A 25,441-nucleotide genomic window follows, 5' to 3' on the forward strand; every position below is an offset into this window, starting at 1 on the left:
CAAATATATTGGTTACATGGATTTCTTTTGTACTGCGTGAGTCCCTGTTATGATTGTTGCCACCACACGGTCAGTATTCATTGCATGTGTTAGATATGATTTCATCCATTTCTTTCTCCTCGTCTCCCACCTGCTTGATTTCCATGGAGTTTTACTTTCATCTGTGCACATGAGTGCTGATGGGTTAGTTCCAATTTAATAGTGAGTACATGTGGTGTTTTTTTTCCCCCTTCAGATACTTTACTTAGGACAGTGGTTTCCAGTTGTATCCAAATTGTTGCAAAAGGGATTAAGTCATCTTTTTCATGGCTAGTTTTCCATGGTGTGTATGTAGGGGGGTGTGTGTGTGTGTGTGTACATACCACATTTTGTTAATCTACTCATGAATCGATAGGTAGGGATGATTCCACATCTTTGCGTTTGTCAATTGTGTTGCAATAAACATTCAAGTGCAAATGTCCTTTTGATAAAATGACTTCTTTTCCTTTGAGTAAATACCCCATAGTGGCACTGCATGAATGTGGAGGAAAAGCAACACTTATACACTGTTGGAGGGATTGCAAAGTAGTACAGCCACTATGGAAAACAATATGGAGATTACTCAAGGAACTAAAAGTTGATCTGCCTACCACTTGATCCATCCAGTAATATCATTAGCTTTTTTTGTTTTAATGAATATTTGGTTTGGGACCATGTTTCAGCACTTTGTCTTTTATCCAGCCATTATTTATTATGCTTGCAGTTGTCAAAAAGGATTCATTTTTTAATCCCACATAACAGTACAGTGTAGCAATGGTTCTCCTTTATGTCATGACAGCAAGGAAAGACAGGGTTTGAGATGATTTTTGTTCTGATGCTCATTTAATTCATGTGGAACGCATCTGTCCAGCTTCTGTACCTTGCTTATGTGTTTCAAATGATCTAATATGTTGTAACAATAACGTGAAATCTTGCTGCTAATTCATGCATTCATGTAGTGGACTGTTTCCACTACAGCTTTCAGCTCATCATTATCTGGATTGGTCTCAGGTTGCCCACATGGCTCATTTTCACAATTAAGGTCAGCAGAAGGGAACTTCTTAAGTCATAAACCTGCTGTGCGTTCATGAGCCACATCCTTTTCAAACATTTCATTGATATTTCAAGCTGTCTGGGCTGCATTGGTTCACAAGAAGCCATATTTGAAAATAACACTGATTTTGGGGCGGCGCCTGTGGCTCAGTCGGTAAGGCGCCAGCCCCATATACCAAGGGTGGCGGGTTCAAACCCAGCCCAGGCTGAACTGCAACCAAAAAAAAACAGCGGGGTGTTGTGGCCAGCCCCTGTAGTCCCAGCTTCTCGGGAGGCTGAGGCAAGAGAATCACTTGAGCCCAGGAGTTGGAGGTTGGTGTGAGCTGTGTGATGCCATGGAACTCTACCGAGGGCCATAAAGTGAGACTCTGTCACTACAAAAAAAAAAAAAAAAAAAAAGAAAATAACACTGATTTTTGGTTTATCCATGGTTTCTCATTTTTCTAAAAAAAAAATGAAAGATAATCACAAGCCAAAATGTGCATTTGCAACGATGAGGTTGTACCTTAACAATAAAAATAAAGCCAGAAGTGTCAAAGTGAAACATCAGAGATATCAGTTGTCCAACTTAAGGAAATCTGACATTTCATACTTAATAACTTAATAAAACTTCACCTTTTCAGGGAAGCTCACGGTACTCTCATTTCTTTAATCACCCTCTCCAGTGTGTTCCTAAAAAACCCTTTGAAAAATACCTGTTTTATTTATGTGAATTTATTTACATTTTTGTCTTTCTTGACTCCTTTTGATGGTAGCCATGGTATTTATTTTGATAAATCAATATCAGAGTGTTTTTGCTTTCAGCAAAATTGGCTAATTTTTTTCCCCCCTCTTTGAGTGAGTTGATCCTCTCACAGAATTTTTGGAAATATCAAATTAAATAACATGTAAAATGCTTTGAATATCAGGTAGTACTTTACAAATGTAAGGTGGTATTATTTGTAGTAATGCATTAAGTTCCATTTTTTATGGCCAAGAAGATATCTGTATATCATAAGCTCCTTTTTGGAAATGGTATGTATAATGATTTGGTTGTTTGATAAAGTGAGGATATCTGTAATGTATAACAAGCATTTTCTCTTACTCCTATCTGCGGGGTGAACTCAAAACATGTCTCTTTGTAGCATATTTGATTACATTGTTATTTGATTCCAATGTCTGTAATTCTAGGAAAAGAAAGAGACATGTCTTGAGCTCATGCCACCCCATCGCCAACATTCCAAATAAGTAATGGAAGCCCATCCAAGTTCCTAAGTGAAGGGTTTCTGAAGGGAAAACTAATTAGAAATTTCAGGGTTAGCCCTGGTTTCCATTTCAAATAAATTGGATGTAGATTACATTATTTAGTTGACTTATTTATTATATTTGCTTTCTAGCCACGTTAATGATAGCATAGCAGGTGGAATATCAACAATTTATTTGATTATTCTAAATCTTGAATTTAGCTAAAGGAATGGAAATATATTATGAAAATTAACCCATTTTGGAATTCAAGTGTGAACAAGAGAGTATTTCATGAAGATAAAGTAATATTGTGGTGAACCTGTGCTTGGTTATACCTAGAAGTTGCAAGTATAATTCTGGGGGAGAGTGGGCTTTCCTTTGTAAGAGCTGCCTATCAGAATCTCTGAAGGAAAGTGATAAAAATGGGGAAAGCCTTTTTGTTCTATGAGGATTCTGGAAGCTTATTCCAAGCTTGAGGAACTATGTTGCCTCTTGTATTACTTAAGCTGGAATCATACAAACAACAAACAAAAACAACCCTTAAATGTGCTGTGATTTGAGATCTCTTGAAAGTTATGTTAATAATGTGGTTTATTACCGAGTGAGGTGCTTGTGCAGACTTGAAGGAAAGGTCTAAGAGTTCAAAGGTTACACGCTCTGCCAATAAATAGTAACATACTTCACATACAAACACATTTGTATATATACACATATATACAGTATATTAAGACTGAGTTTGTGCTTTATTTGTATATATTTTTTCTACTGTTTTAGGATATTAATAGAAAAAGTACCAATGTGGTGGAATCATGGGGTGGAACCAAAGAAAAACAAGCTTACACCCACATCATCTTCAAGAATGCAACATTTACATTTACTTGGGCATTTCAGAGAACTAATCAGGGTCAAGATGTAAGTTTCAATCACTTTTTTTAAGTACGGTGATTATGCCCCCTGGTGGAGATGCATACAAAGTGATCATTCAAATCTGGAGGAAAAGAGCTTTCTTTTCATTGGTGTAGGATCAGTCATCTGGTTATGGGGTAGCTTGGTATAAAAATGGTAAGCTTTTTTCCTTTTTCTTTCCTTTTTCTCATTTTCTTTCTTTTTTTTTTTTTTTTTTGAGAGTAAGAAAGTATGGAATTGAATAATCATGTCTTTGTTCTGTCCCCTGAATGAATATAGTTGCTTGAGGCTTAAGAGAAAGAAAATATAGTTTTGTAGTTATATAAAAATAGTTTATTTTTAATGGTTTCTGAGACTTTTTGAAAGCTGGTGACTTTCTTGCTCTTTATCTGAATGGTATGACATTTGTCTAGCAGCCATTAACTGGTATTGTTTTATTTTTTTCATGGCAGTAATATTTCCTTTTGCAGCCTGGAGAATGTGAATTATTTCCTTTCTTTTACTTTCCCTGATAGAATAGACTTAATCCTAGTAAATGTCATTGAGCAGTATGTCCTGATAGTTTCAGGACTGTTATTTTTGTGGATCTCTATAGACATGACTTCCCCAGGTGAGAATGAGGAAAACCAGCTGTACAGAAATGGCCTGACTGCCATGGTGGCAGGTGTGGGGCCTGGTCTCTTTTGTCTTCTGGCTTTCAGTGGGGAACCCTTTCCTTCCATTTTGACTCCACATTTTCCTTATGAGTGCTCAGTTTACCATTGTTTTGGACATGAACATACCATAGAATACTACTTTTTCCTTGCCTCTAGCTCATCTTTGCCTCAGACCCCAAAGCATTAAGAAGTCAGGGTACCAGTGCTCTTCAGTGATTGAGTAATGTCCACTGCTTGATAAAAAACAGACCTTAAATTGACCAGGGTCACAAGAGAGAAAAATATAGTAAGACTCAGAGATTTGCTTTCTATTCTATATCCTTTTAGAACAAACCAGAGTATGTATATCAGAGAGAGGATTAGAGAGGGAAACTCAAGCAAGTGGTGTGATTACGTCAGTATTACACAGTTAGTGTTTAGGTGGGAACCAGAGGTCCTGGTCTTCCAAGGTTTTCTAATCCCCATACAAGGTGTTGCCATTCTGTCAACACCTATTGCATAACTTGATTTAGGTTTGTATCTGAATGATTGGACATGAATTGCTTGTCTCTTAAACTCTTCTAGATGGAATGCCTAAAAACACACTGAGTTTATACCAAATATGATATATCTCCTGGGAATAATGGCAGAACTCTTGGAACTCCATTTCTGTGGAAATTATTTTCTAGTGTCAAGAGTTAAGATTTTTTTCTTTTTTACTAGAACCGAAGTAGGAGTGATTTAATCTATTGTCAATCATAGTGTATTAGGCTGGAGCACTTTACTTTTTTTTTTTCGATGGTATCAACGTAAGTTATAATCTGGTTGTGCGACTAAGCCCCAATGCAGAAGTCATTACTTTCTGCTCTTTTTTTAGAATAGACGATTCATCAATGACATTGTGAAGATGTATTCTATCACAGCCACTAATGCGGTTGATGGGGTGGCGTCCTCCTGCCGTGCCTGTGCCCTTGGTTCTGAACAGTCGGGCTCATCGTGTGTCCCCTGCCCCCCAGGCTACTACATTGAGAAGGAGACGAACCAGTGCAAGGAATGTCCACCGGACACTTACCTGTCCATACATCAGGTCTATGGCAAGGAGGCTTGTATTCCATGTGGGCCCGGGAGTAAAAGCACTCAGGTAGGTGGGTCTGCATAACAATTATTCGCAGAAAAGCGCATTTGAATAGAGAAACTCAAGGGTTCACCTTAGTGATTATTCAGGAGCTATGAAGTTTCCATTTATTCTGAAATAAGACCATTTAAATTCTCTTTTCTCCCCTCTTATATTTATTGAGTGCTTAATGTGAGTCAGGGAAGTGCTAGTTTCTAGGGACATAAACTATTAGAAAAACACTCAAATAAGAATGATTTCCAAAAGTATTAAAACTGATTTCTTGTGTATCATTAAGGTACAGCAAGTAAACTATCTCTACAGGCTGGTAGTCATCTAGGGGAGCAGCTAATGTACCTTATTAGTAATTACATTTTAAAGACAAAGACTGATGCAATATTATGAGTGAAGGACAAAGCAGTTTTCTTGTCTGTTTATAATGGCATAACAGAATAGTTTTGCTATTTTTTAACCTGTCTGCAAGAAACTAATTTGGAGATAACTTTTCTCTGACTTTACAAAATGTTCTGAATTTTGTGAACTTGGCCTAGAAAAATCTAGAGTTTAGAAATTCTCTATATTAGTATGGTAAAATATATTAGTAAGATCAAATTACTGAAATCGTTTGTGTCTTGAACTATATTTTTCTTTTTTTTTTTGTACTGTAGAATTATGTTTTTATTTTGGGTTAAAACCCACAGTCATTTTGGGGAGCTGTAATTAAGATTTAACAGCATTATAATTCTAACAAATAACTAACATATCCTTGTGAGTTAAATATAGTAATATTTTATGGGTATTTTGGAACTCGACAGAATTAAGACTACAAATTACACTAGCCTACATCTATCACCAATGACTCATGCTGTTTCTTTCTAATGAATTAACCATTACATTTCCAAAGTTCTGAAATGGCCAACAGACCATAGAAAGATAATTCTTTAGGTGAACTATATTTTTCAAAGACATTTTTAGGAGTAGTTAATACATTCTTTTCTGCTATATTGTTTCCTCATCTTTAATGAAAGGACCACTCAGTGTGCTACAGTGACTGCTTTTTCTACCATGAAAAAGAAAATCAGAGTTTGCACTATGACTTCAGCAACCTCAGCAGTGTGGGCTCGTTCATGAATGGCCCCAGCTTCACCTCTAAAGGAACAAAATACTTCCATTTCTTCAATATCAGTTTATGTGGGCATGAGGTGAGTTCTGGCTGTCAGGTGAGGTGGAGCCATATTTCATCTTCATTGAGCTGATAGCTTCTCTGTGTTGGTGGACTGATAAATTCCCTATGGAAACCTAACAACCAGTATCAGAAGCTGAGCTTTGACTGCTGAAATCCTCTGTTGCCTCCTCACATACTGGCAGCTTCCTCCACCAGGAGCAACCTTGTCTGGCTCTCAGATCATCAAAGCACTTATGCAATCAGTTGAATCACAAAACTTGCAGCTATGGTGTCAGTGCTTTGAGAAGCTGTCATTTTTGTAAAAGTGGGTCAGGCTTCTCAATCTCACCTATTATTTAAGGAGGCAGTTATCATTTGAGAAACCTTGCTGTTGCTTATTTGTCAATTTTGAGTTTTATTTTATTTATTTATTTGTTTTTTAGAGACATAATCTCAGTTTATCGCCCTTGGTAGAGTGATTGGCATCACAGTTCACAGCAACCTCCAACTCTTGGGCTTAGGTGATTGTCTTGTCTTAGTGTCCCAAGTAGCTGGGACTACAGGCGCCCACCACAATGCCCGGTTATTTTTTGGCCAGGGCTGGGTTCAAACCCGCCACCCTTGGTATATGGGGCCAGTGCCCTACCCACTGAGCCATAGGCATCGTGCAATTTTGTGCCTTAAAAAGAAAAAGACTTCCAACAGGAAATTTGTCTGAAATATAAGGAGACATGCAGGGCAGGGATGAATGTCAGTTGATAAAATAGCCTTAAATAATACATAATGGGATTTTATTTTTTGTGAGAAGTAGAACTTTAATGGATACTGGCATTGGGGAGTGTTACAGGATGATATGTTCAATTTTCTTATAAACATACAAAGTCGGTGTTGGGAAGAATGCACAGGTATATACAGTTTGTAAAGGTGAAAACATAGCAAGACGTTTCCTCCATATCTCTTCCATATTATCTCCAATTGTCTCATTATGAGATACTGTGTTAACCTTTATACAAAGGAAGTGAGAAGAGGTGGGGTGACCACAGAGATTTTCAAACTAAAGATCTATAAATTTTACATGGTATGACATTTGTCCTGGTCTGATTTTACGTAATCCAGCGAACTCCTTGACTGGTTAGGGAGTAACTAACCAGTTCACTCCATACATAAATGTATATTAAAATGTATATTAAATTATATTCGCCAGATACTGTGTGAAGCAATAAATAAGATTAATTCCGTTCTCTATCACACTTCTCAATCTTTTTTTTTCTTTCCTTTTAAAAAAAATTTTCAGATTAATATGAGGGTACAAATGATTAGACTATAATGTTTGCATTCGCTAGGTAAAGTCCCTGCTGTAGTTGTGTCCTGCACCCAGGAGGTGAGCCACGTACCCCTTACGTTGTGCATGTTAGGTGAGAGCTCACCCGTCCCTTCCCGTCTCCCCTGTCCTCCTTTTCCTCCCCCCTCATCTTGAAACAAATTGAGTTTTTCTCTTGTGTGGGTGTGTATTAGTTCATCTACTGGCTTCATATTAGTATTGAGTACACTGGATACTTGCTTTTCTATTCTGGTAATATTTTACTAAGAGGAATGTGTTTCAGCTCCATCCAGGTTAATACAAAAGATGTGAAGTCTCCATCTATTTTTAAGGCTGAATAGTATTCCATAGTATACATATGCCACAGTTTATCAATCCATTCCTGGGTTGATGGGCATTTAGGTTGTTTCTACATCTTTTATTTATTTATTTATTTTTGTGTGTGTGTGTGTGTTTCTACATCTTGGTGATTGCAAATTGATAAACAATCTAGCATAAATTGTCCTTTTTTTTTTTTTTTTTGCAGTTTTTGGCCAGGGTTGGGTTTGAACCCACCACCTCCGGCACATGGGGCCAGTGCCCTACTCCCTTGAGCCACAGGTGCCACCCATAAATTGTCCTTTTAATAAACTGATTTTTTTTTCTTCTGGGTAGATACCTAATAATGGGATTGCAGGATCAAATGGAAGGTCTGTTTTGAATTCTTTGAGGATTCTCCATACTTCTTTCCAAAGAGGCTGCCTTAGTTTGCAGTCCCACCAGCATATAAAAATATTCCCTTCTCTCCACATCCGTGCTAGCGTCTGCAGTTTAGGGATACTTCCCAATCTTAATTCTATATTACCAGTGTCTCTTCTAACTTCTCTCCTCTTCCCTCCTGTATTTTTTTCTTCCTTTCCTTTCATTATACTTTCCATTATTTCCTTTTTCTTTCCCCAATAATTTATCTCTTCCCCTTCCCATTATTTTTTCTTGGCTTCAACAATTTTGTTTAGGCTTAGTGAAAATATGTTGTTATCTGTATTGTGAGAAGACCTAGTGGAGAGAAGAAAACTTGTTAGGTTAGGATTGCTAGCTGCATTAAGAAAGAGAAATCTTTATACATTTTTTATGCCTGTATATGTGTGCTATGTATCTTAAAACCAATAAAACAGTGTCCCCATTTTCCTTTTACATTGCTTTGTAGAAATTATGGAGCAAGCTATAGTTCTTTGCAGTTGGACTATAGTATATTTAAACATACTTTATTTAAAGCCTTCCAACGTTTATAAATTATATCGTCCATATGACTTCTGAATGATTAAAAAAGTAAACCCTTGTGTTCCCTTTAACTATACATCATTGAATCTAAGAGCAAGTGAATAAAGACGCTCCTGGTGACCATTGTAGGGTTTTGCTGCAATGTGGCTTTTATGTTGTTTTCTTCTCTAGCCCTAAGTTGGCTCTGTGCCACACACGGGCCCATAAAGAAGGAGGAACAACAAGTCTCTTTCTTAGGCATTAAAACTTATATCAGCAGTTTGCTGGTCTCTTTGCATGCATTATTATCCTATGAATTGAACATTTTGTAGATAACTTTTATTTTCTTAAGTTGGATGGCTTTCATCCAGAAAAAATGATGCTATGGTGGGAGGAACAGTGCAGCCTCAGATTGCTGTATTTGTTATAAGTGCAGTGGCTCTCAGTACCAGTTGGACACTGGAATTACCCTGAGACCTTTTAAGAAATACTAGTGCTGGGGCCTCACACCGGCACAATTATATCTGAATCTCTGTGGTGGAGAGAGAGCCACTGCTCTGCTAGAGTCAATATGTTGCTGACATTCAACAAAACCTCTCCTTTATGACTTTGTTTCCCTAGGGGAAGAAGATGGCTCTCTGTACCAACAATATAACAGACTTTACAATAAAGGAAGTGGCCGCAGGATCAGATGATTATACGAATTTGATAGGAGCATTCGTATGCCAGTCAACTATTATTCCTTCTGAAAGTAAGGGTTTCCGAGCAGCCTTATCATCACAATCCATCATTCTAGCAGACACATTTTTAGGTAAGCCTTCTTTAGTTCATACTTGCATACATGCATTTATCCTAAAATTATGGTGTTGATAACTTGCTGTTGCATTGGTGTTTGCCACAGATGATTAAGGCCCATATGCAATTCTAAATCATCCCTTTGTAAAATGATTTAAAAAATAAATCCTTACCCAGAGGCATCTATTAATCAATCTCACTGAGTACAAGAAACTTCTGAATGTGCGTATTAACTCATAGGTGGCATGACATTTTCTGAGAATCTACACCTTTCATCGAATTCTTTAGGAGTTGAAGAGGCAGGATAATTTTAAAAGCCAAAACTAAAAACAAAATAAGAACAGTAAAAAAACTCACAATCTAAACCTAAGTCATCATACATGCCACCAGCTTTTATCATCTTCTCTCATACCAGCAGTAAACTGGTGACCAGGAGCTGAGATGAAGATGCTGAGTTTTATTCCTCATGTGCCCTTTCTGTCTCTGTGGTCCTGGCAGGTGTAGGAAAGTTTTAAGAATACTCGTCTCTATTTAGTAATTCTTAGGAATCAAATTCATTATAACTCCTGGATTTGGGGTTATGAATCTATAATTTTAACAAACTTCATAGGTGATTCTGTCATGCATCCATCTGTATTTGAGAACCATTGCTCTAGACTCCAGAGCAAGTAACTTTAAGTTTCAGCACCAAGGTCAGTTACTGTGCATGAGAACTCTTTCAGAAACAGGTTGCTGTTACTGGTTCTGTTTTAGCTCTGCCATTATTTTGCCTTGCATGAGATGGGTGTGGTGGGAAGAGGGGAGCCTTACTTTTCTGCTTATGAGATTAAGCAAAATTGGTTTTTTTTTCTGGACATTATTAGGGCACAAACATTTTTCTTTGTCAAATGTGTTTACATTGAATGTGAGTAAAAAGCTAAGTTAGGAAGATAGCACAGCTCATCTGACAAAATTCCCAGAGGATGAAATTTTTTTTTGCATTTTTTGGCCGGGGCCGGTTTGAACCCACCACTTCTGGTATATGGGGCCAGTGCCTACTCCTTTGAGCCACAGGGGCTGCCCAGAGAGGATGAAAATTTTAACAGTAGATTTGTGAAATGTTAGAGCTGGAAGGAACTTTATAGATCATCTAAATTACAGATGATGCATGCATTTTACAGATTCAGGAAATAAAACCCAGACAAGCAAAATGACTTAAGCAAAATTACAAAGCTAGGGAGTAAAATCTTTTCTGTTTGATTCTAGAGACTTTAGAAAATTTCTTTTTTTTTACCATGAATGTGTTAATTTAGTACAGTATTTCTGGTAAAATGATAGTCATCGAAGTAAAGATATTTTTCATTGAGATATACAGAGACTAAATAAACCTAATTTTTCCATATTGCTTAATAGTTTCTTTTTTGAATGCTCTCTAGGAGTGACAGTTGAAACCACATTGCAAAATATAAATATAAAAGAAGATATGTTCTCAGTTTCACCAAGCCAAATACCAGATGTGCATTTCTTTTATAAGTAAGTGAAGATGCTACTTCCCTTGACTACTGTTTTTATCAAAAGGAATTCTTATATATACATATATATATATGCACACTTATATACTTATTGTCTGTATATGATGATATACTGCATAGTGAGTTACCATGATTGAGAAAATGGATTATATTACTTTTAGATTCCTAGTATATAGCTTGTACTTAATAGTAACTGGTTTTTGAATGAGAGACTTAGTAAAAAGTAGGAAACGTGGAGTATTTTGAAAGCCTTATATAGTCTCTCTCATATATATGTAGATTTATGGTCTTTTAAAATGGGCAATAAAGAGACTCTACTTCTTTATCTGGACAGTAATGATTTATAATTTACACATCAAAGCATCAGCCTAAGTTGATAAGGCCTTTAAAAAAGTTTTCTTGATTATAATTGTGATTTAAAAGTTTCTTTGATCCTTTAAAAAGTTTTTTTGATCATAATTGTGTTCCTTTAAAAAGTTTTTTTGATCATAATTGTGATTAAAATTGTATTAGCTTTACTAAATATCTTGATGATAGCTTTTTACTTTACCTGGAAAAATAGTCAACATTTCATAAGTAGAGAAAGTCAATGAGCTGACTTTGTATTAAAATTCTAAGTTAGTGAACTTGAATTCATTTTCCTTTTTTGTTTGTTCATAGAGCATGAGAACAGTTACTCACATGGTGTTCTTGTCTTTGTAATCTGTATTATATCTGTTTCTAAAATATTGTTTGCCTTACAACAGGTCTTCCACAACTACAACATCTTGTATTAATGGCCGATCAACTGCTGTGAAAATGAGGTGTAATCCTGCTAAACCTGGAGCAGGAGTGATTTCAGTCCCCAGGTATTCTTATTTTCATATAATTATTCCTCATTTGTATTTATGACAAGGCAACACAACTCTCCAGTGTCTTACTGTTTTAAAACATGTTCTCTATGGGTGTAATGCAGAAAGAGACCAAAAGAATCTGCAGGGTTCTGTTGTAGGGATGTGCTAAGCTCCTGTAATGAGGGCTAGGTCTGTGTCCAATCTCAATACTTCCAGCCTTCCCAGTGACACATTCTTGTCCTGTTTGCCTTCAGTGTCTACTTCTCTTGACAATAATTTAAGCAACATAAAGTTAATTGCATTGCTTGTATCCTTTTGTTTATCCTATTGTTTAGCCTCAGTTTCTTTGAAAACTAGACCAGAAACTTTCCTAGATTATAACATTGGATCAACACCTAACTAGCAGGGTGATCTACATGAACTAATCTAACTTCTGAGTCACAATTTCTTTCTCTGGAAGGGAATGAGGGCCCAGGGTAGATAATTTATATGATCTATTTCCAGTTCTTCAGTTATTTTTTTAAGTTAATGCTGGCAGAATCACCTAATAAGTTTGACATGTGCAATACATAATACAGGTCATATTAGTATGATCAGTATAGTTCATATGTATTTGTAACATTAGCAGAAAATAAATAATTGCATGGACTCAGAAGAATTGTGAACTTAAACATAGGTTTTGTGAATGACACTTAAATGTCTTCTGATTTTTAATTCTAATCTTTGTAAGGTTAAGTTACCTTTGATCATTGTTTGAGATTTTTTTCCCATCAAACTAGCAAAAGTCTATATTTTAAAAAGACAAGGAGTGACTTAATTTTGCTTTTGGTAGTTTCACAGTAACCTTGGAGAAACTTTCAGCTATCCTGTTTATGTCACTTCAGGTTTGTAAATCAGTGATCTGAACATTGCTTCAACTACTTGTGTGTCCTAAAAATAATTACAGTGGTTGGCAGAGTGTTTGGGGCTCATTTTGGGGTGTAAGACACACTGGCATTCACCCCTCACAACTGTGTTTTCAGTTTCTCATGGTTTGTAAATTAGTTACTCTTTTGACCTATCCGAGGAGAGAGAAGAGTGTGATTGGAGGGGTATGTACCAAAAGGCAGTAGACACCAGAGAAAGGAGCAGAGGCGGTCTGGTGCTCAAGGACTTCAGCTCCCCATACACTTTGTGCAGAGGTTCCTGGAATAAAGGCCTGCATCTTTCCTTATCCTCTGATATTCCATCATATAGCTTTGAGTTCAAGTGTTTGCTCTATGTACTATAAAACTTCTGAGGTTCTTTTTTTTTTTTTTGGATCAGGCAATTAACATCTCTGGGTCTTATTTCTAGGAGTCTACTTGAATAACTTCAGAAGCCTCATCCAACTAGGTCCCTCCTTTAGAAAATATATCCCTCTAATTCTCCTAAAGTGTTTTCTGAGATTTTAATATAAAAAGGAAAATAATCTCCTGGGGTTAAATGATGCCACCTAGAAACTGACTTTTTCACGGGGAGGAGAGGAAAAGTGAAGTTTCTCTTTTGACCTCCAGCAACCTGCTACTTACAAACTTAACTATGTTTGCCAGGGTTTTTCAGCAGAATACCTTGGGGTGTCATTTATTTTAAAAAGTAATTTCTGGGCCTTCCCTAAAACCTACAGAATCTCTGTACATTGAGCATAGGAATTTTTTAAAAAAACACAAGGTAATTCTGATGCATATTAAAATTTGAGAACCATTTGTCTTAACCCACATTTTGGAAATTTGACTTTTTTTTTCTGAGATAAATTCTTGAACTTTGCTCTGAATTTTAGTTTCTGAAAAGATAATTTTAATGTGTTGTGGTCTACAGAGTAGAATTTTTTACCCATACTTTGATAAACCTTTACTTACAATTCTGATGCACATCAAAGTGTGTGGGCCACTGCTCTAGGGTGAACCCCACAGTCTAAATGTGTTGACCTTTCTTTCTTGAGTCAGTTTCCTATCAAGGCACAAGGGGGAGCTCGGGGATCAGAATATGAGAAACAGCAGCTTGTTCTGAAATAGAAATATTTTTAGCTGTAGGACTGAATAAAGATTTCCTACTAACTGGAAAATAGTCTTAACAGAACCAAGTTTCTCAGGCTACTCTTAAAGAGGACCTTTTCTTTTCTTTTTCTTAATCATTAAGACCTCCAAGGGGTGGAGAGGGAGATGCTAACTAGACCATTGTCTTGAGAAGCTTCATATGCTGACCAAGAAGTCTCAGAGTGCAAAAGGGATGCCACCCCCAGGAATTCTCATTTCTTGGTCACGAATCTTGGCAAACCGGGTACAGGCAACTTAGCAATACGAGTGTTGGGTGGGGCTCTATATCGTGGTGTCCTGAGAAAATGTCATAAGTTCCCCAGCCTGGGGAAAATTAGAATGTCTCTTTTTCCCTTTTCTTTTAAATTTACATATGTTTGTGGGGTGTAAGTGCAATTTTGTTATATGCATAGATTGCACAGTGGTCAAGTCAGGGCTTTTAGGGTATCCTTCACCCAATTAACTTACATTATGCCTGTGGTACATCATTTCTCAGCATTCACCTTCTCTTATCTGACTCTCTCTCCACTGTCTATCATTCTACTCTCTATGTCCATGTAGGCATATTTTTTAGCACCTACTATGAGGGAGAATATGTCTTTCTGTGCCTGGCTTGTTTAACTTAAGATAATGACTTCCAGTTGTATCCATGTTTCTGCAAAAGACATTTTGTCCTTTTTTATGGCTAAATAGTATATAGGCTGCATTTTTTTTATTATTAAATCATAGTTGTGTACATTAATGTGATCATGGGGCACCATACATGGTTTTATAGACTATTTGACACATTTTCATCACACTGGTTAACATAGCCTTCCTGTCATTTTCTTCATTATTGTGTTAAGACATTTATATTCTACATTTACTAAGTTTCACATGTACCCTTGTAAGATGCACCACAGGTGTAATCCCACCAATCACCCTCCCTCTGCCCATCCTCCTCCCTCCCTCCCTTCCCTCTCCCCTTTCTCCCTATTCTTAGGTTATAACTGGGTTATAGCTTTCATGTGAAAGCCATAAATTAGTTTCATAGTAGGGCTGAGTACATTGGATACTTTTTCTTCCATTCTTGAGATACTTTACTAAAAAGAATATGTTCCAGCTCCATCCATGTAAACATGAAAGAGGTAAAGTCTCCATCTTTCTTTAAGGCTGCATAATATTCCATGGTGTACATATACCACAATTTATTAATCCCTTTGTGGGTCAATGAGCACTTGGGCTTCTTCCATGACTTAGCAATTATGAACTGGGCTGCAATAAACATTCTGGTACAAAATCTTTGTTACGATGTGATTTTTGGTCTTCTGGGTATATGCCTAGTAGAGGAATTATAGGATTGAATGGCAGATCTATGTTTAGATCTCTAAGTGTTCTCCAAACATCTTTCCAAAAGGAATGTATTAATTTGCATTCCCACCAGCAGTGTAGAAGTGTTCCCTTTTCTCCACATCCAGGCCAACATCTCCGGTCTTGGGATTTTGTGATATGGGCTAATCTTATTGGAGTTAGATGATATCTCAAAGTAGTTTTGATTTGCATTTCTCTGATGATTAAAGATGATGAGCATTTTTTCATATGTCTCTGTAGGCTGTGTGCCTGTCTTCTTCAGAGAAGTTTCTCTTCAAGTCCCTTGCCCACCCTGAGATGGGATCACTTGTTCTTTTCTTGCTAATACATTTGAGTTCTCTGTGGATTCTACTTATTAAACCTTTGTCAGAGACATAACCTGCAAATATCTTCTCCCATTCTGAGGGCTGTTTGCTTGCTTTACTTACTGTGTTCTTGGCTGTGTAGAAGCTTTTTAGTTTGATCAGGTCCCAGTAGTGTATTTTTGAAGCTGCTTCAATTTCCCAGGGGGGTCCTCCTCATAAAATACTCACCGATTTCTTTAAGGGTTTTCCCTGCACTCTCTTTTAGTATTTTTATAGTTTCATGTCTTAAGTTTAAGTCTTTAATCCAGTGAGAGTCTATCTTAGTTAATGGTGAAAGATGTGGGTCCAGTTTCAGTCTTGTACAGGTTGCTAGCCAGCTCACCCAGCACCATTTGTTAAATAGGGAATCTTTTCCCCACTGAATGTTTTTAACTGGCTTGTCAAAGATCAAATAACGGTAAGTAGCTGGATTCATCTCTTGGTTCTCTATTCTGTTCCAGATATCTACTTCTCTGTTTTTTTGTGCCAGTACCATGCTGTTTTGATCACTATCGATTTATAGTATAGTCTGAGGTCTGGTAGTGTGATTGATTCCTTCTGCTTTGTTTTTATTTCTGAGTAATGTCTTGGCTATTTGAGTTTTTTTCTGATTCCATATAAAAGGAAGTATTATTTTTTCAAGATCTTTAAAGTATGATAGTGGAACTTTAATAGGGATTGCATTAAAATTGTATATTGCTTTGGGTAGTATGGATATTTTAACAATGTTGATTCGTCCCAGCCATGAGCATGGTATGTTTTTCCATTTGTTAACATTTTCAGCTATTTCTTTTTTTAGAGTTTTATAGTTCTTTTTTATAGAGATCTTTCACATCCTTAGTTAGATAAACTCCCAAATATTTCATCTTCTTTGGCACTACTGTGAATGTAATAGAGTCCTTAACTGCTTTTTCAGCTTGACTTGTTGGTATATGTAAAGGCTACCAATTTATGAATGTTGATTTTTGTAACTTGAGACGCTGCTGTATTCCTTGATCACGTCTAAGAGTTTTCTAGTAGAATCCCTGGTGTTTTCCAGATATACAATCATATCATCTGCAAAGAGTGAAAGTTTGATCTCTTCTGACCCTATATGGATATCCTTGATCGCCTTTTCTTCCCTAATTGCGATGGCTAAAACTTCCATGACAATGTTAAAGAGCAGTGGAGACAATGGGCAGTCTTGTCTGGTTCCTGATCTGAGTGGAAATGATTTCAATTTAACTCCATTCAATACGATATTGGCTGTGGATTTGCTGTAGATGGCCTCTATCAATTTAAGAAATGTCCCTTCTATACCAATTTTCTTAAGTGCTCCAATCATGAAGGGATCCAAGATATTATCAAAAGCTTTTCTGCATGAATTGAGGGAATCATATGGTCTTTATTTTTTAATTTGTTTATGTGCTGAATTATACTTATAGATTTATGTATATTGAACCAGCCTTGAGACCCTGGGATAAAACTGACTTGGTCATGATATATAATTTGTTTTATTTTTGCATCTATATTCATTAGTGATATTGGTCTATAATTTTCTTTTCGTTTGTTTGTTTGTTTTTTGTTGTTCCAGTTTTGGCTGGGGCTGGGTTTGAACCTGCCACCCTTAGTATATGGGGCCAGTGCCCTACTCACTGAGCCACAGGTGCCGCCGTGTAATTTTCTTTTCTTGTTGGGTCTTTTTCTGGTTTGGGGATCAGTGTGCTGTTTTCTTCATAGAACGTGTTGGGTAGTCTCCTTCTTTTTCTACATTTTGGAACAGGTTGAGTAATATAGGTACTAGTTCCTCTTTAAAGGTTTGGTAGAATTCTGACGTGAAGCCATCTGGTCCTGGGCTTTTCTTTTTAGGGAGATTTTGTATGGTTGATGTTATTTCAGAACTTGATATTGGCCTGTTCAACATTTCCACTTGATTCTGGCTGAGTCTTGGAAGGTGATGTGCTTCCAAGTATTGGTCAATTTCCTTCAGATTTTCATATTTCTGAGAATAACGTTTCTTGCAATATTGATTAAGGATTTTCCGAGGAGTCTGTTGTTATTTTGTCTTTGTCGTTTCTGATTGATGAGATTAGAGATTTTACTCTTTTTCCTGGTAAGGTTAGCCAAAGGTTTATCTATTTTATTGACCTTTTCAAAAAACCAATTTTTTGATTTATTGATCAGTTGTATAATTCTTCTGTTTTCAATTTCATTTAATTCCGCTTTAATTTTGGTTATTTCTTTTCTTCTACTGGATTTGGGGTTGGAATGTTCTTCCTTTACCAGTTGCTTGAGATGTCCCATTAAGTTTTTAACTTCCTCTCTTTCTGTTCTCTTGAGGAAGGCTTGCAGTGCTACAAATTTCCCTCTTAGGACTGCCTTTGAGTTATTTCAGAGGTTCTGATAATTCGTGTCTTCATTGTCGTTTTGTTCCAAAAATTTGGCAATTTCCTTCTTAATCTCATCTCTGACCCAGCTATCATTCAGCATAAGGTTATTTAACTTCCATGTTTTTGTATGAGTATGCAGATTTCTGATGTTACTGAGTTCAACTTTTATTCCATGGTGGTCCGAGAAGATGCAAGGAATAATTTCTATTCCTTTAATTTTACTGAGGTTAGACTTGTGACCTAAGAAGTGATTGATTTTGGAGTACGTTCCGTGGGCTGATGAGAAGTATGTGTATTTAGTTTTGTTGGGATGAAATGTTCTGTAGATGTCTGCTAAATCCAAATGTTGGGTGGTTAGGATTAAATCTAATATTTCTTTGTTCAGCTTCTTCTTGGAGAATCTATCTAACACTGCCAAAGGAGTGTTGAAATCTCCGTCTATTACGGAGCTAGAGGAAATCAAGTTTCTGATGTCTGTTAGAGTTTCTCTTATGAATTGAGGTGCATTCTGGGTGGGTGCATAAATATTAATAATTGAAATCTCATTATCTTGAGTATTACCCTTAACAAATATGAAGTGACTGTTCTTATCATTCCTTACTTTTGTTTGTTTAAAGCCTATTGTGTCTGCAAATAAAATTGCAACACCTGCTTTTTTCTGATTAACATTTGCCTGAAATATGGATGACCATCCTTTCATCCTGAGTCTATATTTATCTTTTAAGGTAAGATGTGACTCTTGTATGCAGCAAATATTTGGCCTGAGTTTTTGTATCCAGTCAGCTAACCTGTGCCTCTTCAGAGGACAGTTTAAGCCATTCACATTGATAGAGAATATTGATAAGTCTGGTAAAATTTTGGGTGTTGAGTTTTTCAAAAGTCCAGTGGACATTTTTAACCCTTTCGCCACTGTGGAAGTTGGAGTTTGATCAAAATTTTCTGAGTGAGTTTACTTTTGTGGTAGAGGATTGGGCTGGTCATTATGGAGGATAGGTCTGAGAATGTCCTGAAGAGCTGGTTTGGTTATGGCAAATTTCTTCAATATATTAATGTCATTAAAGTATTTAATTTCTCCATCATAAATGAAACTAAATTTAGCTGGATACAGGATCCGGGGTTGAAAGTTATTTTGCTTTAGGAGATTAAAAGTCAATGGCCACCCTTTTCTGACTTGAAAAGTTTCAGCAGAGAGATCTGCAGTAATTCTAATATTCTTCCCTTTGTAGTTTAATGGATTTCTTACATCTGGCTGCTTTCAGAATTTTCTCCTTCATATTAACTTTAGTGAAGTTAATTATGATATGCCTGGGGGATGTCTGATTGGGATTGAGTCGTGCTGGGGTTCTGAAACTGTCTGCTATCTGAATTTCAGAATCTCTAGGCATGTCTGGAAAATTCTCTTTCATAATTTCATGGAGAAGGGCCTCTGTGCCTTGCAAGGCCACTTCATCAGTTTCAGGGATTCCAGTGAGGCGGATATTAGCCTTCTTCGAATTATCCCAGAGCTCTCTAAGAGAATGATCGTTTTTGCTCTCCATTTCTCTTCCTCTTGGAGAGTTTGGGAGCATTCAAAGGCTTTGTCTTCAGAGTCAAAAATCCTTTCTTCTGCTTGTTCCACTCTGTTACTGAGGGATTCTACTGTATTTTTCAGATCTTTGAGGGCTGCAAATTCTTGCTTCAGTGCATCAAAATCTTTGGTGGTTTTGTCTTTAAATTCATTAAATTCTTGAGACAACTTTTGAATTTCTCCTCGAATTTCTAATTCCGAATTTGAATTGCTCTTCGAATTTCTAATTCCAAATTTTCCTCCATTCTATTAATTTTGTTTGCAATCCAGATTCTGCATTCAATTTCTGACATCTTGGCCAGCTGTTTAGGAATGGAATCTTCAGTTACATCTGCCTTATCTTTCCTTGGGGGAGGTTGATCTATTTTTGTTATTCATGTTACCAGAGTTCTTCCGCTGATTCCGCCCCACAGTTGTTTGACACTGTTTGATTTTTTTCCCTTGGAGCTTTGTCCAGGACCCGTACAGTGCTATGGCCTGAGAAACTGGGGACCTGTTTGGTGTGGTGGGGTTTAGTGTTTCTGTCTTGTTTTCAGCTCGTCTCTGTTCAACCCTAGTGAAACAGTTACTATGGGTTGAAGTCTCAGCTGTGGAGAAATACCAGCAATTAAGTCACCCGCCCCCCACAGGCAACAATCGGAAAAGGAAAATCAAACCTTCCTACAAGCACACACTCAGGGCACCAGCTGAATAGTCCTTGGGCGATTGGCTCAGTTCTAATGGTGCAAATCAATTGTCTCAGTCATCACCTGTCTCAGGTGGGAGAGTTTAATAGGTCTCTGGGAACTGGATCACAGGGGTCTGGTGACTACTCTGACATGGCTTGCTCCAGTGCTCCGTGGAGTCAGGAGGACACACCCAGCAAATAGATCAGTCTGGGAAGATTGATGACTCCTTCCCTACCTTGCACCTCTGTTGCAGCCAGTCACTGATAGTCCCGCAGGGTTTCGACCCAGTTGCCTGTAGTGAACAGATACTCCAGGGGTTTGCACCTGCCTGAATCACAAGGAAATATATTTCTGCTCAGCCTGGCTGCTGCACTCTGCCTCTATCCAGCAGGGGGAGGTGAGGCCTGACAACCTCGGGTGCTTGATGGAGGCTGGGGGGTATTCACTTAGTTCCAGCCCCGCCCCTGATTGATTTTACTGACAGAACAGAACAGAACAACTTTGCGGGAATTTCTTTCTGTCCCTGAGAAATTGCCCTGCAGAAGAGAAGCTGTTTGAGTTCTCAGAGCCTGTGTCTCAGGCCCTGTCTTTGCTCCTGCAGGTTTGTATTCGGTTAGCTGTCAGTTCTAGCCTCCTGCCTTCCTTTGTCTATAGACTGACGATCCCCTGAGGGCCGGGTGCATTTTAGGCTCAGTAAAGCGGTCCTCTGGGTCAGCCCTGCCCTGGGAATTTCCAAGCTCTGTGCATGTTTTGTATTCCCCACGCTCCACCCAGGCCAGTACCACGTCAGGCAAACCCTTTACTTACATTTCCGTCCCAGATCTGTTCTGCATGGTTGCCACCTGGGAAGATGCCTGGCCTCCTCTGGTTGCCTTGGGAGACAACGGGTTTGGCTTCGTAATATCCGGGAGTTAGCCCTATTGTTGCCAAAAAACAGCTGGTGCTCTGCTCATCGGGGCACCTCCGCTCTGGTTTGGTTCCCTCTCAGCCAACCTTCTTCTTCTCACTCCCGTGTCACAAAATCAGCACTGATACCTCTCGAGAAAACACCCAAGTATCTGGTCTCGAGAAAACACCCAAGTATCTGGTCTCCTCAGGGCAGGTCTCCAGACCTCAGAATGAGAGTGCAGGGGAGTGCTGGGAGCTTAGAATTGCAGGTTGAGAATATATACAGTTTTTTTTTTTGTTTGTTTGTTTTTTTTGCAGTTTTTGGTCAGGGCTGGCAGGAGAATGCTGTGGCACCCTAGTAGGGGAGGTAGGTCCAGTTTTTAGAGGGTCTCTCCCGTGGAGTGTAGTGGGAGGACATTTGAACTCTACTTGTTTGTTTGTGGGGCACTCTGAGCTGTTCTCATGGGGGAGGGGACTCCCATCTGCTTAGTGATGGATTTTGTACCTTTTGTTTGTATCCTTGGGGTCGCAGCTCACCTCAGGGGGTTGATGTGCGTTCTTCAACCTTCTCTCTTGGCACATCTGTAATCCAACAGGTTACTTGCTAAATTTCTGTCCTTTAACTCTCCTGGATGGGAGCCTCTGTGGAAAGCTGGCTTCAGTTAGCCATCTTGTCTCTGCCCTCTATGCTGCATTTTTTGTGTTCTGTCATCTACTGATGGAAGTTAGGTTGACTCCATATCTTTGCTCTCATGAATAGTACTGTGATAAATATATGAGTGTGGGATTTTTTTTTTTTTTTGATATAGTTCTTTTCCTTTGGGTAGATACCCAGTAGTGAGATTGCTGGATTGAGCTGTAGTTCTATTTTTAGTTCTATGAACAATTTCCATACTTTTTTCTATAGAGGTTGTAGTAATTTGTATTCCCACCAGAAAAATAAGAATGTCTTTACAGAAAGTAAATAAGGCAGGAAAAAAGGAAGTTTGTGTTCTTTGTGTATTGCCTGAAAAATTAGAGGGAGAAGCAAATTATCTGGCTGCCTACTCATCTGCAATTGGAAATTCCAGCCTATTTGGTCTGGAGAATGTAGTTGGTTTCTAATTCCAAATTAGAGGGAGGGAGTCTCTGGAGGGAGTGAGACATTTTGGATGAAACAGTACTGTGTTTTGGCAGATGGAATCTAAGAGTTGGGGTGGACTTTTGACATTTTCTAGTGCAGCTTATACCTTGGGCAGAGAATAAACTAACATAATAGAATGCTGATATCCCTAAATAGATGCCCCTCTGGCCTGTGGCTGAAAACTAATTACAATCTTAGGGAGATAGAGGAACTGAAGACTCTTCTTTCATCAGGAAGAATTTAGACCTAAGCTTGTGCCCAAAGGGCTCTTTCAAAAACATGAGAAATGTGTATTAGTGAAAAAAATATAAAAAGACCTTATTAGAAAGCAGGCAAATGGAGCCATTTTTACTCTGATAATAGAGTCGCTGTAGCATCTGTGAGAACTTTTGAGTCAAACCCATTTACGTTATGGACTAGGGAACACTGAAGCCCCAGGTTGTATAGCTGTAGAGTGGGAAAATCAAGATGGAATAATTTCCTGACTGTATCTATTGTTCTTTTTCATGCCAGCATGCTTTCATCTTGACATTATTTTCCCTCGCATTCCTCATGGGCAGGGCAGAGATTTGCAAAGAATCACATCAAAAGTAAATATCACATTTATCCTGGAGGAGAACTTAACTGATCTGCAAGTTATTGGTGCTTTATTTTAAATGAGTCATCTTTCTTTAAACAGGGTCTATATTAATGTTCTGAGTTAGAGGAAAATCATGATCTCTCTCTTTCTTTCTCTCTCTCTCTCTCATGACAATACTTAACTGCTTGGGAAGTTAATAAATCAGTCTAGAATTGTTTTACCAAAACCTTCTTCAAAATCCAAATTCATCTTCATTAAGAATTTAGCCTCTGGGACTACTGTATCTCACAAAAGGGATGCTTTATAGTTCTGGTCTGATAATATTTAGTGGTCAAACACTCTAGGGATTTATTCCAGAGATTCCAATTTAGAGCCTCTCTATCAAAGTCATCTGATCTATGGATGCTAATGTAGCATTTTCTTTGGCCTTTTGGGAAAAACTGTGAAAGCCAGAAAGTCTATCCATTATAAGTTACTAAGAGCTAGAGAATGATGATTGGTTCAATGAGTCCTTTGTTTTTTATTTTTTCCTCTGAACAGTTTATAGACAGATAATTGATATCAAAATCTGTGCAAGTTAAATTTAAAAAGGCAATTGAACTCAAAAGTTGAAGACCAGATATGTTCTTGGAACATTAAAAAGTAAGAAGACATAAAAAACATTATGAGCACAAGTGCAAACAACTGAAAGCCACTATGATCATGAAACAGAAAATTTCTAAAACAGAATGCTAAAATTATGTGATTTAAACTCAAATAATCTTTGTGATACAAAAATCTCAAAATATAAAATTTTAGGATCAATTTTGAAATAAGGATGACAAAACTTAATTTTTTTAAAAAGAGAAATTAGGGATTGTCAGTTAATTTAGTCTGCCTAAATCTTGATCTGATAATCCTCTGGTAATTAACTCAGGACAGAATCTTTAGAAAGGGAGGCTTTTGTAGGAGATTTATAGATTTTGTAACCCTAGATCTAACAGCTTTGGGTAAAGAAAATCTTGTGTTCAATCTTGTGTCTGCTGTGATCTAAATGTTTGTGTCTTCCTAAATTCATGTTGAAAAATCTCAATTAATACCAAGTTCAAGATGATGGTATTAGGTGGTATCTTTGGGAGGTGAAATGATTAATTCATGATGGCTTTGCCTACATGAATGGCATGTGTACCATTATTACCTAGACTCCAGAGAGCTAGTTAGCCCCTTCCATCATGTGGAAGTAGACAACAAGCCTTCAGCAGACATTGAATATGCTGACATCTTGACCTTGGACTTCCCAGCCTCTAGAACTGTGAGAACTAGTTGTTTATCATCTACCCAAGTTAATGTATTTTGTTATAGCAGCTTGAATGGCCTAAGACATAGTCATTAGCTATTTACATAATAACAAAATTGGAATAAGATGCAGTAGTGTTTTATGGATCATACATAAGAGGGCACAAGACATCCTCCTTAAGGAAAGGCTGGGTTTCCTGAGATGCCAAAACTGAGTGGAATCACGAGCAGGTTAGAGACAGCTTCTCCAATGACAGTCTGAACACCCCACCTTGGAGAGCTCCAAGAAACCTTCCAAACCCCCATATGAAACAAGCTTAGCAAGAATAGTTTGTCCCAGAGGATAACCAAATGGATAAATATTCTAGGCACACAAGACCATGAGCTTAACACCCAGTCTCCTGAGACAAAATCCAGAAGGGTCAGAAATGTATTGATCATGTAGATAAATTTATTTTGATTTTTGTATTTTAAATGAAGTTGTGGTGTAACGAATTTACTCTGACTTATAAAGTATTCAAATAGTTAATAATAGGTAGAGTATTGGGTCATAGTAGTTCATAAGAAAATATTCTTCTCCATGACTTTATGATACGAACCCAGTAGATGCTGCTTTAGGAAAGTTGATTTGTCTAAAAGATAACACAACTAGTTTATTGCTTAGTCTAGTTATCCTTCAGGCCATGTATCCCATTTTAGAATCTGAGAACTAACTTCCTAAAAAGAGTTAGAAACTTGACTTCTTACATACTGCCAGGACCATCCTGATTCATAAGGAAATCCCAGAAGCAAAGTAAAGAAACTGGAAAGTCTAGTCCTCATTTATCAATAAAACCAAATCAAAGTCACCTGATTGTCCTTCAAATCAGGCTTTTCTCTACCTAGAATTCACAGCACATCTAGTAAGCGTGCAGAATCCTGGACTTGCATGGGCCAGCTCTCCAGGACCATGTCAGTACATGTCTTTTTAGACATTTGCTCACTGGTTTGTATAGTGATTACATAAACCAAAAGTTATAAAAGAAGCACAGTTAGTGGCACTTTTCCATTCCAGCTTTGAAAAGTGGGGGGAAGTGGGTGGAGTTGGTGGTAAGGCAGGTAATCAAAGGAAAAATTATGTCAAATATTTGCCAATAAAGCATTTATTTTCCTGTTTGCCTTTTTGTTCTTCTCTTGGGAGGAAAAAGTAGTTTTTTCTCCTATACTTTTTTTCTATTTTCATTCTATAAAAGAGCACTATTGAAATTATTATTGCCTCATACATCCTTGTCACTTTACAGGAAAGGCCTGATTTAAACTGTGAAACTGAGGTTTATAACAAAGGATTAAATGTGGATGTTCTGTATTTTAAATGATTCACTGGGTTAAAAGAATTAAAGAATTGATTCTAAATTAAACTACTTTTAACT

At 37.5% G+C, this 25,441-nt stretch overlaps 1 protein-coding gene and 1 pseudogene across 1 annotated transcript in view; one reads left to right on the forward strand and one right to left on the reverse strand.

The window, feature by feature from the left end:
- Positions 1 to 25,441, forward strand: part of ELAPOR2 (endosome-lysosome associated apoptosis and autophagy regulator family member 2) — a 196,465-nt gene that overhangs the window by 147,375 nt on the left and 23,649 nt on the right. Inside the window, exons 13-18 of the mRNA XM_053553656.1 lie at positions 3,070 to 3,207; positions 4,714 to 4,977; positions 5,979 to 6,152; positions 9,297 to 9,486; positions 10,886 to 10,982; positions 11,728 to 11,829. Coding sequence (XP_053409631.1) covers positions 3,070 to 3,207; positions 4,714 to 4,977; positions 5,979 to 6,152; positions 9,297 to 9,486; positions 10,886 to 10,982; positions 11,728 to 11,829 — 965 coding nt within the window. The remainder of the gene's footprint in view (positions 1 to 3,069; positions 3,208 to 4,713; positions 4,978 to 5,978; positions 6,153 to 9,296; positions 9,487 to 10,885; positions 10,983 to 11,727; positions 11,830 to 25,441) is intronic.
- Positions 5,814 to 5,903, reverse strand: LOC128560614 (uncharacterized; annotated as a pseudogene).

This window comes from Nycticebus coucang, chromosome 11, assembly GCF_027406575.1.
Source record: "Nycticebus coucang isolate mNycCou1 chromosome 11, mNycCou1.pri, whole genome shotgun sequence".
Lineage (NCBI taxonomy): Eukaryota > Metazoa > Chordata > Mammalia > Primates > Lorisidae > Nycticebus > Nycticebus coucang.